General features: G+C 37.2%; 1 protein-coding gene across 3 annotated transcripts in view; it reads right to left on the reverse strand.

Moving 5' to 3' along the window:
* DMD (dystrophin) overlaps window positions 1-17,718 on the reverse strand; it is a 2,119,021-nt gene that overhangs the window by 1,707,539 nt on the left and 393,764 nt on the right. For all 3 annotated transcript variants that reach the window (XM_045089435.1, XM_045089434.1, XM_045089436.1), the window contains exons 5-6: window positions 9,082-9,174; window positions 1,190-1,362 (exon numbers count right to left, since the gene is read on the reverse strand). In XM_045089435.1, coding sequence (XP_044945370.1) covers window positions 1,190-1,362; window positions 9,082-9,174 — 266 coding nt within the window. The remainder of the gene's footprint in view (window positions 1-1,189; window positions 1,363-9,081; window positions 9,175-17,718) is intronic.

Here is a 17,718-nt window from a genome sequence, read left to right on the forward strand (position 1 = left end):
GGAAAAACAACGTGTTAACACTGCTTAACATGCCAAATGAGTGTAAGCTTGCCTCCTTTTGAAAATCACGTTGCTGAGTCATTCACCTGGAAATTCAGTCTGGATGGGGTTAATTAAATCCAGCTGGAGCAAGACACCTGACAAAGCTGCTTATTGAGAGAGCATTTGTTCTTGGATTGAGCTTTAGCACGAAGAAAATTTATATTCTGGACTTTTCTAGAAACAAGACTGGCATAGGGCAATGGGAGACTCGCCAAGAAAAGAAAGATCAAAGTGAGAAAAAGATAAGCTGCTTTGAAAATCAGGACAGATGCTGTCCAGTGGCATTTCAAACACAGTTAATAAGGCAGTGTATTTGACCCTGGGGATTGAGCTGGATAAAAGAGATGGGTAACAGGAAAACCAAAGCAGATATCCCTTAGCGTGAATGTATTATGCATAGAATATATATTTCTATGTTACATATAATATAAATGACTGCATTATATGTACGTATTTCCCACGTTGTTTTGCTTTTTCTTGACCTGTTAATAATTCATTTACTAAGCTTCTTTATACAAGAAAAAAGCAAACAATGATTTTGTTATCTTAGAAAATGTAACAGTGTATGGAATACGGTTAAGAACATTTGGTTCACTGTATCACAATGAGTTCTTTTTACGAAGATCCACAGAACTCTCTTTCAGTGCTTTTAAAGCAATTGCCCTGCTGTTCCAGAGCAATTGTTTCTTTTGATATTCTAAGCACTGAGTCATAGAATTAATTGTGGTCTGCTCTTTGCCTTGCTTGCTAAGATGTTCAGAGCCTCTTTTAATCCCGAAATATAAAAAAATACATACAATACTAACACAGAATTTGTTTACAAAGACCAACACCATTCTTCCCCAACTTAGAATATAACCTTGATTTTCAGGAAAAGTCTGAATTTCAAACATGCTGGTCCCCTCTCCCTCCCACCATAACCACATTCATGCTCCAGTATTTTAATATTTCAACAACGAAATGATATATCACATAAAAAATAGGATATTTTTATTCGGTGCATTCCAATTGATAGTCAGATCAATGTGGTTAAGTACATAACATGTCACATAGTAGAAAATGAGCTGGAATCACACTTAAGAAAAAGATAATCCGTCTCAAAATCAATACTTACAAAAATTAGTCAATATCTCAGTAGTCTCCTTACCTATGACTGTGGATGAGAGCGTTCAAAGCCAGCCCATCAGACCAGCTGGTGGTGAAGTTAATGACATTAACCTGTGGATAATTACGAGTTGATTGTCGGACCCAGCTCAGGAGAATCTTTTCACTGTTGGTTTGTTGCAATCCAGCCATGATATTTTTCATTACATTTTTGACCTATGTGTGGAAAGAAATTTTCATAAGAAAATAAGAATTTCATGAGAAAATGCATTCCCTGAACAAGAACCACACAAACTCAAATTTAAATGTCCTAATGTTTGGTAATAGGTAATAGAAATTTTAGAGTCAATTAGTAATGAGGAATAATAGATTCTACCAGGACGGAGTCCATTCTAATTACTTAGGAATATATTCTGATTGGTTGGTGTCACGATACACCATTTACTGTACACATTTAATATCAGTCCTGGATTCTGTCACATTAAACTATTGATTTTGTGCTTTTAGAATTGCTTATCTTCTTTCAGTGTATATACTAGAGAAGAGTACACAAAAACATCAGACTTGTTATTGACTGAGGACTTAATTTTAGTGTTTTTAGGAGAGAAATAATGGCATGGTGGCTAGGAGAATGAGCTTATTTAATTTAAACTTAGGTTCAAATTTTACATTTGCTATTAACAAATTGTGCTAATTGGGCCATTTAATCTTTTTTAGGCCTGTTTCTTAAATGTAAAAGGTTGTTTTAAGAATTAAAGGACAACTACAGTAAAATAAAATCCCTAGGTTTATACTATTACTTAAAATAATGCAAATTATGTTTACTGACCAAAATGAAAAAAAAGAACAGAAAAATGAGTTTGCCTATTTAAAGTAAAGAACACAAAAAAATCAGCAAAAGAAAAAGTATTTATCCCTAAAAACTGTGAATGTATTGCCTTGAGTTGTTATGTTTGTTTTTGTTCTGTAGTCAGTTTGGTTTCATTTGTTATGGCTTTTTTTTAGGACAGAGCTTCACATGCAATAGAAAAACAAAGGTTACAAATGCTCAAAACATGGATCCAGAACTTTGGCTCATTTATGCAGCCTCTTCGGTTATAGGAAATGACATTTAAGATACTGCTTTTACAGAAAAAAAAAATATGTTACAAAATCCATCCATACATACACAGTGTAGGTCCCTAGAGGCACATCTTACCTCTCCAGAGGAGGTGAGAGACCCGTTCTGGTGTCCAGAAGCACAGGGCTGGTGCTCCCACTCCCGCCGCCCCCGCAAAGCAACCCAGGATGCTGTCACTGTTATTTCATGGTGTTCTTAATATTCTGGACCTGATAAACGAATCTAAGAGCTCTTCTTTGAAACAGTCTTAGAAGAGTCATGTCACCTGAAGAAGGCATGCTCTCCAAATACGTGAGGTGTCAGTTACTGTCACAGAGACCCATTCTCTCCTAGATGACAGGGCAAAGGTCAGTATGAAGACTGAAGAGGGACCTGGTACTCTCTGAAGAAAAGAATCTTGGAAGGATCATTCTCAACAAAGTGCCTGCTATGAGCAGGGGCACCAAATGCAGACAAAACCACTGGTGCCTGGAGGGCTGTCTTACTAGTTCTCGCACCCCCCACCCTCTCTCCTCCTGCGGTACAAAATGCTTCCTGTGTCAGGTAACAGGCTCTGCCTGCCTTGTCCCCTTACTCTTGTTTTAGGCAGAGAGGTTAAGGGCTTAAGGATGTGCAGCAGATGTAGGGAGAAGGGGAGGAATACTCAAGATGCCCTCACAGGCAGAGTGCTTAGATGGAGCTAGGCCAAGTGGTGTCCTTTTGTGTAATCACCTTGGGGCTGTGGGTGGGCCACTCTGTTCGGGACTTCCGCCGCTGCTCCTGGAGAAGTCACAGCCCCTGTCCCAGCACACATTGTCTCCTGGCCACACTCCAGCCAGAGGAGGCAGGGCTGATGGCCCGTGTGGCTAGGGTTGTAGGCACTGGCAGGACTTCAGAGTCCACAGAGTCGGCACTTTTTCTTCTTCAGCCTTTCTGGCTCTCGCCTGCAGTGTCTCCTCCTCTGAGGAACCTGGCCCCATCTTTAAAGATCATTTGCCCCTTACAAGCAGGAAGGTGGCAAAGAAGCCAGGGGACCTCGCTGCATTGAAAGCCCCATCGGAGAACTTGTTGATCCTACAAGGGAGATAGATAGACGAGGACCACCGCGACACTATGTAGGAAGTCCATGGTGAAACAGTGCAAGCCCTACCTCTGTCAGCCGCAGGGCATCAGCGAGGGGAGGGAGAGGGCCGGCAGAAGTCCTACATCGGCGCGGGCTGGAAGGGGGCTGCTGAGGACACCACACAGCAGAGGTGACCAAGTACCCCCATGACTCAGCCAGCAGGAGGCGGTCCTTGAGCTAGCACCAGAGGGCGCACTGGAAGCCCTGGAAGCCCTGGCAGCCCGCACTGGAAGCCCTGGCTCTGGTCTGGTTTCAGGTTGGGGTCAGGGTCAAGTTCTGCGGGCGATGAAGCTCTGCCTCCCTCCTGCTCCTACCAGAAGACTGGAGAGAGGTGGAAACCCAGGCCGTGGGAAGGGAGAAAAAGGCCAGACTCTTGGTTTTATTTTTATTAGTTTCTGTGCATGGGATTCTCTCCTAAGCTTTGTGCAAATGATGTATTTCCGAGTCTCATTCTTCTAACTAATCTGAAGCAGAAATCCATTCTCAACACTTTTCTGTGTTTCAAAAATGCAGTGACACCACATTATAGAAAAACTGTCTATATATTCTAGTAGAATCATAATTACTAGGCTACTTTTTAAATATAAGTCAGGCCCCTTATCGTATACCTGAAGGAAATATATAAGTAAATGTGTTGAGTTTTTACCACTAAGGGCTTTCTTTTTGGAAAGTGTAAGGTCCATATACTACCAACATTTGTTCAGATGATGAATATTTATCATATATTCTAAATATGACATTTTATTTTGCTTCTTTATCCATGTAGAAGTTAACAAAGGCCTCAGGGGAAAATACATATTTTATATCTCCAATGTTAGTCATCTTTTTATGAAAGAGTCAATGCAAATTTTAGGATAGACTGTTAAATATAACGTTAAAATACTTAAAAAGGATTTGAGATGATACTTTGTAAATGTGGTAATGATTTGAAGATGTGAAATCTTTGCATATATTTATCACGATCCCTTGATAGCTAAATCTATTATTTAGAGGCAGATTATGCAGTTTTCTTAATTCCTTCTGACCTGCTTATTTAGTCAGTTATTCAGTGAATAAATAGGGCGAATAGTTATGTAAGCTATATCATTTTCTTATCATATTCTAAAGTTATTAGGTGAACAATCTCCATGCACAGTGATTACAAGACATAGACTTTTGTGTCCTGTGCTGAACCAGGGCTGGGCTCAGCACCTACTGGCTCCGTGGTGGTGAGCTGCACTGATTGGGCAACCCTCCCATGATGAATTGGTTTCATTTGTGAAATGCTTTGGCCAGATTGCTCTCTATGCACGTAATGTTAAAGGACAACACGGTATTTAATCCAAAACTTCTTTAGCATCATTATGTCATTAATTCAGCTTATCAGCCTCAGCCTCACTACTGCTTCTTCTATTTGGGTACAAATGTTGCTAGGAAAATAATAATGGTAATAATAAAGGGTAATGTAAGATAATCGGTTCTTTTCCTACTTAAAAGGCAATTACCGAGAAATCTTTATTAAGGATCAACTTTCAGTCAGACACTGAGTTGGTCCTAAAGTGAGTCTTAAAGCAGAAAATTTTTCTAACTTTTGGGCATACAGTCCCTAAGCAAGAAAATCAATTTAAACAAATATGTGTGTGTGTGTGTGTGTGTGTGTGTGTGTGTGTATACAGCTATACGTCTATTTTTAAAAGGAAAAAGTTGAAATGAGCAGTGATTTCAAAAAATGACTAGGAGTTAACTGGGTAAAGAAGGTATGATAGAGGGACGCCTGGGTGGCTCAGTTGGTTAAGCAGCTGCCTTCGGCTCAGGTCATGATCCCAGAGTCCTGGGATCGAGTCCCACATCGGGCTCCTTGCTCGGCAGGGAGCCCGCTTCTCTCGCTACCTCTGCCTGCCATTCTGTCTGCCTGTGCTCGCTCTCTCCCCCTCTCTCTCTCTGATAAATAAATAAAAATCTTAAAAAAAAAAAGAAGGTATGATAGAGATGCAGCACCAAGATTGTCCTTTAAAAGGGCGTGTTGCTGCAGCTGTCAAAGCCCACTGCTGTGAGTCCTCTCAGGAACCCAGTGAGTTGGCAGAGTCAAGCCCTTCCTAGGGCAGCCCACATCTAGGGACTGATGAAGGGAAATGGTATAAAGACTCAGCCACGTCAGCCCCACTGAAGACAAAGCTGAAGGGCTATTCTAGCTTCCAGTTCCCCGTGGGGTTGCAAACAGCCCTTGCTGGGAGGAGGGGAGGGGATATCTCAGTTCCAGTGCTTCTCACTCCCTCAAGTACTCGTCCCAAAGGTGTGCCTTAATGAATGTCCTGCCTGCTAAATTCAAGGTCTACTTTCCACAATCCATCCTGTGATGACAAGGAGCCATGGTGGAGGGGTAGGAGTAGAGAGGAGTACGGATAGTCTTCTCCAAGGGAAGGATGGGTGTGTGAAGGAAACTGGAGCAAGAACTGTCTTGCATCCAAGGCGTTAGGTAGGCAGGAGTTTACAGCAAGGGCTTTCAGCAGCACCAAAACCATCGTTGTCTTGTATGATGGGCAAATAATAAATAAATAAACATTGCCATTTAAAGTAGCCCTGGATTTGAGTATCTCCTTTGACTTAGCCAGCAAAGGGGGGGACCTGACCTCAAATAGCACACTACTGTTTGCAGGATATGTTTGTATCTCCAGCTGGTTGTAAGAGCTGAGCTGACCACCCTAAAAAGGAAGGTCTGCACTTAAAGAAGAAAAAGATGCCTAACACACGTTGTCTGTTTCACAGTTTTGTCCAGAGCTGTTTATTTCTCAATAGAGGCATTATTTTTCAGACTAACAATTTTATTTACATGGAAACTGGAAAAAAAAAAAAAAAACAGTGACCGGAAAGATAGGGTAGGCATTCCTGAGCTTTTACAAGTGCAAAGAGAAGTCCGCATGGCACTGGTAGTAACATACCATGTGGCACTGGAACAAAAGATTCACATCCTTCCATCTCTTAATGCCATTTTCAATCTGTTAGATCCAGAAAGTACATTAGGTTGGTCGGTGCTGAGATTCAATGGCTTTTTTGACTACTTAATAGGAAGGCAAATACCTATTCTCAGTGAAAACACCTCCTGGGATTCAATGGGTTACGATGAGTATTGTGCAGGAAGAATTTTTGTAAGCATTTTTAGTAGTTTTAAGAGAACTAAGCAGGGTGATAGAAGAGAGATAAGATAAGGAGGCAGAGGCTGAGAAGAGTCTACATCCTTGCAATCACGAGGATATGGTGACTCAAGGACATCAGTGTAAAATAACAGACTCTAAGAGAGGTCTCAGACAAGGAAAGAGTGTAAAATCATTCCTTCTGGTATTCCATAATATGAAAGTCCCCTCTATATGCTAATTTTCAAAAAATGAGCAAGCTCACAAGCAAATGAAAAAAAAGTATCAGGGTAGTTTTGAAACTATATTGCAATGATTGGAGATAGAGTTGGAAAGGGTTTCAAGAAAATAAGTGTGAGGTCATATCAGAGACAGTTTGGGTCAAAAATACAATTACAATAGCCTTTTGGGTCTCTGTGCATGCCTAACTTTTCATGCTGGCTCTGTCATGACCAACATCTATGCAACTTTAGTGTCTTCTGCAGGATGGGGTCCCTCCATGAACTATTTGTTACTAGATCATAAGATAAATACAATAGTCCATTAGTAACTTCTGTAACAATTTTATAAGGTTCTCATACATCTGTTGAGTTTAATTTTAAAATGGCTTGGGTTTTCGGTATCTTTTTATTTCATTTTTGTAGTGCTTCAGTGTTATTATGATTTACACACAATGGAAAAGGGGAAAAAACTGTTCTTTCCTCAAGAGAATTTGAGAAGTACTCAGCAACAGAAATAAACCAGTTTGGTGGGGGGGCCCTATGTTGCCTTGCTCATTTTATTTGACACCATCACTATGTGGAAAAGGCCCAGAATTGGGAATCTCGGATTCATTTAAAATTCTCATGCTCTGTTTTCTGTCGTCATCCACTATGCTGTCCTCTATCTCTTCCCATATTTTAAAAAAATATTTTATTTATTTATTTGACAGAGATCACAAGTAGGCAGAGATGCAAGCAGCGGGGGGGGGGGGGCGGCAGAAGCAGGCTCCCTGCTGAGTGGAGAGTCTGATATGGGGCTTGATCCCAGGACCCTGGGATCATGACCTGAGCCAAAGGCAGAGGCTTTAACCCACTGAGCCACCCGGGCGCTCTGGTCTCTTCCCATATTGCTGTGATATAAGATTGAGCCTGCTCAGAGTGTTTCGAACAAAAGGATATGGGCGTCAATTGGCTCGATATGTGGGTCAGTTCACCTGCTGAGTTGAATAGGTATCCTTCTGGTCTATATACTGACTCTGAGCAGGAGCAAAGTACAGTTTAAGTTAAGTCAACCCTACTAAATGAAGTAGTGATACTTGCTACAATAAGGATAAACCTCAAAGATTATGTTCAGTTAAAGAAACTATATATAAAAGAACACTTATTATATCATTTCATTGACATGAAATGTCCAAAAAGGCAAACATAGGAACAGAAAATAGATAAATGGTTGCCCAGGGCTGAGGGTTGGAGTGGGGTGTGACCATAAATAAGCATAAGATGGACATGTGCTAAAATTAATTGTTTTCATGATTTTACAACCTTGCAAATATCCCAAAAATCTTTGATGGATTGGGGAAAAAAACATTCCTTACTCAAAATAATTTGAGAAGCCCTGGGAAAGAGAACTAAACCAGTCCGTACGCTTTGAATTTTATACTTAGAATGGGTAAATTTATGATATATAAACTACATATCAAAATTGTTTTATAAAAAAATTAATCTCTGCTAGTAAAAAAGCAGACATCCCAATTTTCCTTCAGAGTCTTAACATATGAGTAGAAAAATCCAAGCAATCAAAATTATTCATATGATACACCTGTAGTGACAATGGCATAGTGCACTGCCTTGCAGATACTCTCTTGTTTAATCCTGACAAGAAATATACATGTTAATTATTATTTTTCTATTTTGACAGTGAGGGAATTATGGTCCAGAAACGGATGGCATTATACCCAATGTCACTACCAGATGGTGAATGGGAGAATTGAAATTTCAGCCCATGCTGGTCTGAGTGAAAAAATGTATACTCTTTTCACTAAACCAAATGACCTTTGATCTGTTTTACAGAGGTCCAATAAGTATAGACATTCAGAAAACCCTATGCTGAGGTATTTAGAAAAAAATGCAATTCTGAAAGCAGATTATGAAGTTAGTTTGTATGTACAATATATATATAGATAATAATATCCCACCAATCTTTTATTGACATTAATTTATGTTGAGGAATACAAAGGATTTGTAAAGTCTCATTCATTTGGTAGTGATTAATAGTTTTTACGAAATTATGTAGTTTCACATGAGGACAAGTTATAGAAGACACATATTTGTGAAAAATATTTTTATTAACCTATTGATAAGATATTTTTTGGTTCATCTCCACATGTGGAAATAAAATTTAGAAAAAAAATGTTTCTGCAAATGTTCTAGAACCTGTTTTATAATTTGATGATCCTTCACATTTCAAATGACATCAGTTGTGCCAGTTTGAAAGGCAGTGCTATGGACAGGGGCTTTGTATTGCTAGAGGTATGTATGTTTGCTTTGCAGGTCAAGGGTAAAAATGAAAGGAAGGATCAGCAACATTTGACACAAAAAGGAAACATTCATCAGGATTCTTACCTGCCAGTGGAGGATTATATTCCAGATCAAACCAAGAGTCAGTTTGTGATTTCCATCTACTATGTCAGTGCTTCCGATATTCACTAAATCAACCTGTTAAAGATAAAGAGAAAACATTTGAAGGAAAGAGACAAAATGTCTATTTGGAAAGAAAACAAAATGTGAAGGTAATTGCATTTAGCTATTTTCAGAGCCTAAGCATTATTACAGCTTTTAAAAAATAATCTAAAAATGAAACAAAATGCATTTTTGAATGCACTCTTTTTAACAAACAAGTGCCCCTGGACACATTTACAAAGAGATAGGAAATGAATGTACGTTTAGTATATAAATAGATTACTGCAGATTAAAGAGTCCAATCAGAATATCTTCAAATAACATGTATAACAATGATAATTCATAAAGGATGCCTAAAATTAATAACTGATTCCTAATACAAAGTTGAAACTCAATAAAAAGAAATTTCATCAGTCCTTTGATGTTGCTCAAAGGAGTGCTATTATAATCAGTCATAGCTGAATTTAACTAAAATGCCCTTGCTTTAGAAACATATATTCAAATTCTAATAAATAATGGAGCTATGGTGAGCTCTCTTTGTTCTATCTATGACTGGGTTTGGGAATCAAAATTAAAAAAAAAAAGTTAAAGTTTGCTTTAAATCCTGTCTCCTGTCTTTTATGTTTCTAATATATTTAGGCAGAGTCAGGTTAAACATAAGCATCAGACATATAAGTGCATGAGAAGATGTTCAGCATTATTAACCATTAAGAAAATGCAATTTATATCCACAATGAGCTAACACTATACCCATCATAATGGCTAAAATTTTAAAATAGTGACAACATCATATCCCACTGAGGATATGGACAAACTGGATCACTCATGCATGGCTGGAAGAAATGAATGGTACAGGCACTCTGGAAAACATTTTGGCACTTTCTTGCAAAACTCAGCATGGGTTTAGCATACAATCCAGCAATTGGGCTCTTAGGCTTTTATACCAAAGCAACGAAAACTTATATTTATATAAAATCTATGTGCATGTGTTCATACCATCTTCATTTGTAACAGTCAAATGCAGCCATTTGGGAGAACAGCCCACATGCCCTTCAAGCATGAATGGTTAAACAAGCTGTGGTACATCCATACCATGGAATACCACTCTACGATGAAAAGGAACAAACTACTGACACACAGAGTAACTTGGGTGAATCTCATGGGAAGTATGCTGAGTTGAAAAAACAAAGCCAATCTCAAAGCGTGATGTATAGTATGGATTCAATATAACAGTTTTGAATAGGCAAAGTTCTGGAAATGGAGAAAAGGGTAGCAATTGCCAGAGGCCAGAGATCGGGGTGAGTGAGTTGGGTAGGTGGGGGTGGTCATAAAAGGGCAGCATGAAGGGCCCCTGGGTGGCTCAATCAGTTAAGTGTCTGCCTTTGGCTCGGGTCATGATCTTAGAGTCCAGGGATCAAGCCCCACATCGGGCTCCCTGCTCAACAGGGAGTCTGCTTCTCCCTTTGCCCCTCACCCCAGTCAAGCTCTCTCTCTCTCTCTCAAATAAATAAAATCTTTAAAAATAAAAATTTAAAAAAATGAAAGGGCAGCTCGAGGGATCCTTGTGGTGATGGATGAGTTCTGCATCTAGTCTGTGATGGTGGATACACACTTGTACATGTGTGATAATGCACAGAATTAAAAATACCTGTGTATGCATATGTGAGTGCAAGCAAAATTCAGGAACTATGAATAGTATGAGTGGCTTATATCAATGCTGATGTGTGTAGTAATATCATCCCATAGTTTTACAGTATATTACCACTGGGATAAATCTTGGCTAAAGGATCTCTCGCTATTATTGCTTACAACTACATGAGAATTTACAACTATCTCAAAGTGAGAAGATTATCTAAAAAATGGGCATCTGGGGATACTTTAACAGGATAATACATCAAAATAAAACAAATAAGTACCTTCAGATTAAGGTCTATAGAGTGGGTGTGAAACTGTTAGAACAGTAGTGAGGGTTAAGAAGTAACTCAGATTTCTTTCCCCATTTACTGTCTTTGGCTGACTATTCCCTTTGGTTGAATTTCTTTTGGTTGCCTCAAGGATCCTGCCAATTTGTCCTGTCCTGAGGGCAGCAACCTGAGAGAGTTGCCCACTCCTCATCCTCCCTGGATATCTTCTCTAAATAGCCACGAGTCATTTTGATTAAACCTTTCATCTTCTCAGGCTCTAAACCCTTACTGGTCAACGTGTCACTCCGATCTGTCTTTCCCATTTGTTTATTCCTTAAGAAAGATGGGTTTGCCACTCTCTCGCTCAATGGCGAATTATATTCCTTATCATTCACCTTAATATTCTAAATGTTATTACAACTTGAAAATATGAAGCTTTCTGGGAAATCCAGGTGAAAACAATAAAAAAGGATACCCTTTTGTATAATTGTCAAATCACTCCCAATTACACCTCCTATAAACTTACTTACAGGTCTAGTGGATAATCAAATAATCAAAATTATTTTAGTATCCCAACAATATAAACATTATTGGTGTGGTGGCTTAAAACAAATGAAAAATATAGAAAATAATGTAGAATCATTTGAACAAGGGCAGAAGATCAAGATACAAGTCCAGAGTTGAATTCCACATATATTTTATAGTAGAGGATATTACTGAGCTATGCAATCATTAGATGTGAGGATTGGTACCATCAGGAATTTCCAGAGAAGTCAGCCTGAAGTAGTATGAAAATAGACATTTCACTAAAGCTCAGTTGAGAAGTGGATAAATGGATGTCCTGAAAACTGGTTAATATGAAAGACTTTGACTTTCTTGGGTAGAGGAAAGTCAAAGCAATACTGCCAGTATAAGGTATTACATGTCTATTTATTTCTGTAGTGCAGATGCTTTCTGTTGTACACTTGAATTTCAGGAGGAGGCTATGCAAGTTTGCCCTAATTCAGTATGCTATTGTTAATTTTAATATTTCAAATTACTGAGCATTCACATAAATTTGTCCTACACAGGTGAATAATAATTTGCTATAATATTGTTGAACTGAACAAAGTAGAATACAACAAGTTTCTAGAATTTATTAGGGAAACAAAAAATAGAGATCCCAGGGGAGATTAATAGCTCAAAAACAAGAAAGAACCATGATCTACATTTCACTTAGAGATTTCTTATGTGGCAGAAAAGGAAGGAGTTCCTCCACATGGAAAAGCTACTATAAATTTATCATTTGATTCACTGATGCATTCATTCAACAAATACATTTTGGATACATGTCAGGCACTGATGTACTTAGAGCACAAAGGAGAAAAAATGTTCTTGCTTTCTGGAACTTAACTATAGTGAGAATGATAATTAGACATACATTGTTGAAAATTCAGTTACTTTAATGGAGAAGATGTGATTATTATTATTATTTTTTTTTTTTTAGGAGACAGACCTATACTGGAGAAATCACTGCTGGTAGTTATGTTTGGACTTGCCATAGGGATCATCCTGTGGAGACTTAGAGCAAGTAACAGGCATGCCTAGATCGACTTTCATAAGCTTTCTCTCTGTATCAGCAGGGAGAGAATTCTGCTTTTTCTTTATCGTCATAAAATCCCTCCTAAGATCCAATCTCTATTATATCCAGGTACTGTGCTCAGCTTTGAATAATTTTTTTAAAAAAAAGTTCATAAGCTAATAGCAGGGCACACAATAGAAACTAATTAAAATTAAATAGGATCTAGAAATTCCACTTCCAGATATATCCCCAAAGAACAGCAAGCAGGGACTTGAACAGATATCTGTATACCATTATTCATAGCAGGGTTACTCAAAATAGTCAAAAGGTGAAAACAACACAAATGTCCATTGACCAACGAATGGACAAGCAAAAATGTGATATATACGTACAATGAAATATTATTCAGCCTTAAAAAGGAAGGAAATTCTGACAAATGCTACAACATAGACGAACTTTGAAAACACTGTGTTAAGTAAAAATATCCAGCCAGACACAAAATGAGAAATATTATATGACTCCACTTATATCTGATGCCTAGAAAAGTCAAAATGTATAGAGAAATAAAGTAGAATAGAACTTATCAGGGCCTGGAGAAAAGGGGAATAGGAAGTTACCGGTAAGAGTTTCAGTTTTTTAATGATGAAAATTTTGGAGATGTATAGTGTTGCTAGGTGCATACCAATGGGAATGTACTTAATGTCACAGAAGTAAATGGTTAAAAAGTTGCTTTACATGGTAAATTTTATGTTAGGTCTCTTTTATTACATTAAAAATAAATAATAAAAGAAGCCATTGGAAGACACATGCACACAGAAGCCATAGACAATATCTAAAGGAGGGTGCACGGATGTTCCAATAACATTTATAACAATGGGGAAAATAGGTAACTGTGTCTCATGGAGACTCCGTGGAGAGAAAGAAAATATATATTATGGCAGGGTAGCAAAAGAACAAGAAGATATTCAGTATTTATTGAATCTGTGAAGAAGGAACCTAAAGACTGGAAGAAAGAAAGTGGCAGGCAGAAAAGGCATGCCAAGAAGATCCCACATGACCGAAGATAGGGAGATGGGATAAACCGTATTATCTGATTGGGACTTAGAAGTACTGTGCTCAGGGACAATGTGGGATGGGGTAAAATTGTTCAACTATCTGGGACAGGATTATGAAGAATCTTTAAAACCTAATTCACACAAGGAACTGACTGTTAGAGAGGAGTTAATAAAGTAGAGAGGCAATAGCAGCAGCAAAATTGTATAGATCTCGGCTAACTGTTATAGGCCCTAAACAATAGCATAGATCATTTATAGATATCTCAAAAACCAATACAAAGAAGCTTAAACTTTTGTCAGAGACAACAACCTTTCTCACAATTCTGAACTCTAACAAATGTGCATTTTATAATAACATATTGCATCTTTAATTACAACTTTACAAATAACGTGGTGATAACCACATAGCCATCTCTTTAGTCAACTTTCAATAAACAGAGCAGAGCATTAAATCTTAGTTTTGTGGAGAAAGTCTGTAGACAGTTACAATAATGCTATCCAATTTATGTAACTTTGTTGATTTAAAATTATATTTTGTTAGTTTAGTTTTTTCCTGCCAGTATTATTCACTATGTCATCAGAGTCAATGGGACATGGACCACCTCTGTTTCATTGGTGGTCCCTGCCCTAGAGCACTGTAAGTAAATACCATGGTTTGTAAGTGGCGATTCACTTATACATTCTCTATTTCATATGCCTCAGGGGCTGGCTCTTATCCCACTGCAGTTTGTACCAATCATCATTCCTATCCAAAGGTCCAAACTTGATTAAGTCATGTTGCCATAAGGGGGTATCGCATTGTAAGAAACACTACCATAACCACTATTGAGTGGCAAACTAGATACCAATCTTGGTGTTGTTTTCTATTTATGTGTGTATATGTAATCTATTTTTGTTCTTTTTAGAAATATTTCATGGCTTTATGTATAGTCACATGAATATATTTTACGGAAATGCGCGAGTGAGATCTCACACATGCATCTCTCCTGCTTTTCTTGAGGCTAGTTTTCTTTTCAGTTTTTGCTTGCCCCTCTTTCTTCCCCTGACTTCTTTCCTAACCTGACCTAAAAGACTTTCATATTTTCTCCCTATTCATATGATCTCTGTATATGTGAGTGTGTATGTGTGTTATCATAAAGGCACAAATATGCAGGGTTTTATATTCTCCCCAAAATAGCATATTATTCAGATTCTATTGAATATTGCTTTTACCAAACAACAATCCCTTTTATTCATTCATTTTAATGGCTGCATAAGATTCATAGTTTAGGCGTATCCTAAAGTATTTAGCCAGTTCCCTGTTAGTGGACATTTATTTTGTTTCTACATTTGTAATATTTGTTTTGTTTTGCCACTTAATATAATATTGCAACGGACATCTTGTACCTAAATTCTCAGATAACTGATGCTTTTATCATTACAATAGCTAGTCCCGGAATGTATTTTCTAGAGCAAAGATACACACATATATATATATCATATATATATATATTTTTTTTTAAATTTTGATGGCTTTTTCTTTTTTTATTTTTATTTTTTAGAGAGAGACAGAGAGATAGTGAGCACGAATGGGGGGCTATGTTAGGGGAGGGAAAGAGGGAGAAGCAAGCTCCCCACTGAGTAGGGCTCCATCCCAGGACCCTGGGTTCAGGACCTGAGCCACAGGCAGACACTTAACTGACTGAGCCACCCAGGCACCTTAGTAGGATTTGTTTGTTTGTTTTTTAATAAAAAGGTTTTAGCATTTAATATTTTAACCAGCAATGTGTATGAATGGGCTCTTCCCTTCCCAGCAATAGATGTTTTTGATTTTCATTTTGCCTGTCTGATGAGTAAAAAGATTTTGCATTGTTTATTTATTTCCATGATTCTTACTTCTTCTGGAATATCTCTTTGTATGGCTGATGATTACAATTTCATCTGTAAGTTGTCTGTTAATACAGTTTGTTCATTTTTCTATAGATACTTTTTCTTCTTAATTTTAAAAGCTCTATGCAACTAGTAGCTAACATGTATTATTTACTACATGTAAGACATATTTTAATCAAGTTCAACAATCTAATTTTGTATTCATAAGTGAGATTGTCTTATATATTTTTAATTTAATTTTATGTTTCCTGACTTTTGGTACTATAGTTATTCTGATATCACAAAAGGAATTGCATTGTTTTATCTTCTTACATACTTTGGAATACCCTAAAATATAGGAATTACTTTTTCTTTAAGGATTAGGTTAAACTCACATGTGAGAATCCTGGTATATATTTCCATGGTAAGTCTCTAATACTTAATATTTTCTGAAGTAATTGTTGTAGTTTAATTCTCTGCTATTCTTATGTCAATTTTAGTAATTTGCATTGTTCTAGGAGATCATCCATGTCTCAGATTTTTCAAAATTAATTTCCCAGAATTGCTTATAATATTCTCTCAGTTTCTTCTGAACCTGTGGTTGCACATCCTTTTTCATTACTAATCTTGTCTATTTTTCATTCTCTTCTTATTTTTTTTGTTAGGATTAGAAGAGGTTTATCTCTTTTGTTGATTTATTCAAAGGGCTAGCTTTTGAACTCAATTCATCCTATATTTTTCAGTCTTCTATTTTGAATTTACTTTTCATTATTGTTTTTCCTTTTATAATCTCTGAAGTTATATACTTATTTTATCTCTATCTTAAAAAAAAAAAAAACTTAAGCCTATGAGGTCCTCCCTGAATACAGCTTTCACTGCCCACATTGTCATCACTGTAAAAATATGAGACAGTTATTATTTTATATACATTTCACCTAGAAGAAAACAGAATGCCAAATGTACATGGAGCTTTCACAAGGTCAGATTTAAAACCAGGTCTGGATATGAGAGATAATTCCTTAATTAAATCTAGAGAATTCTTCATTAAGTGCTTTAATAGGCTCTCTCTAAATTAAAAAATATTGCATACCACCATTTAGGCAAGGAATATTATTTATTTTGGTTATGTTTTATATCTTTTCAAATTGCCAAGGACTATAAGAAATAATAATAATCACTAAGGCTCTAGGAGAGGGAGGGATATTTGGCCATGCCTCAAAGGGACTGTTCATGGTCTTTTTATTACTATTGAATGCCTCATGTCGACAGTCTAGCCCATTTTGACTCTGAATTCTCACATGCTTGGTGTTTTGATAATGCCATATTTCCTACTATGTAGCTAAGAATGATGTTGTTCTTATAAAACAATATCATTACTATCTACTCTTAAATAATCATGTGCACAATGGCTTCTTTTAAATACCTTCCTGATATGTGCTCTGCAGTTACATCTTTCAAGGATTCTCAGTCCAATTTCTAAATAATCATGGAAAGGAGAAACAAAAACTGAAATATGTTAAAATCTATATTAAATGGGGAAGCCTGGGTGGCTCAGTTGGTTAAGCATCTGCCTTCAGCCCAGGTCATGATCCCAGGGTCTTAGGATAGTGTCCCACATTGGGCTCCTTGCTCAGCTGGAAGACTACGTCTCCCTCTTCCTGCCGCTCCCTCTGCTTGTTCTCTCTTTCTCTCTGACAAATAGATAAATAAAATCTTAAAAAAATAAAATAAAATAAATAATAAAATCTGTGTTAAACGAATAATTACATGTCTAGTAAGCAGAACAAAAACATTTATATGACATATATGTTAATATATAGAACCAGTGTGTGTGTGTTTGTGTGTGTGTGTATCAGTATTGTGACCACCACTGAATAGCAGGAAATTCAATATTGAGGTCACAAAGGATGCCCAAAGTTATGTTTTCCTGTTTGCAGAATGAAAGCATTTGATACTAAATGAATAAGTGTGAAAGTTGATATTGCGTGCGAAAATTAAGTAGCATGCATTGAATTTTTACAGACACAAGTTCGCTTATACATGAAGATTGGCTTTATGAGTTCCTGAAAATAGGCCTAAGACTTTACTCATAATGTAACATTAGATTCTGGCTCAGAGTTTTGCAGTGTTCTCTGTGCAAGAAGCTTTATTCAAACTTAATTTTAGAGGATAGAAAATTCTCACCATTTGTCTTACTATAACAGAACCTTCT

This window comes from Mustela putorius, unplaced genomic scaffold (assembly GCF_011764305.1).
Source record: "Mustela putorius furo isolate JIRA1106 unplaced genomic scaffold, ASM1176430v1.1 tig00003836_pilon_pilon_pilon, whole genome shotgun sequence".
NCBI lineage: Eukaryota > Metazoa > Chordata > Mammalia > Carnivora > Mustelidae > Mustela > Mustela putorius.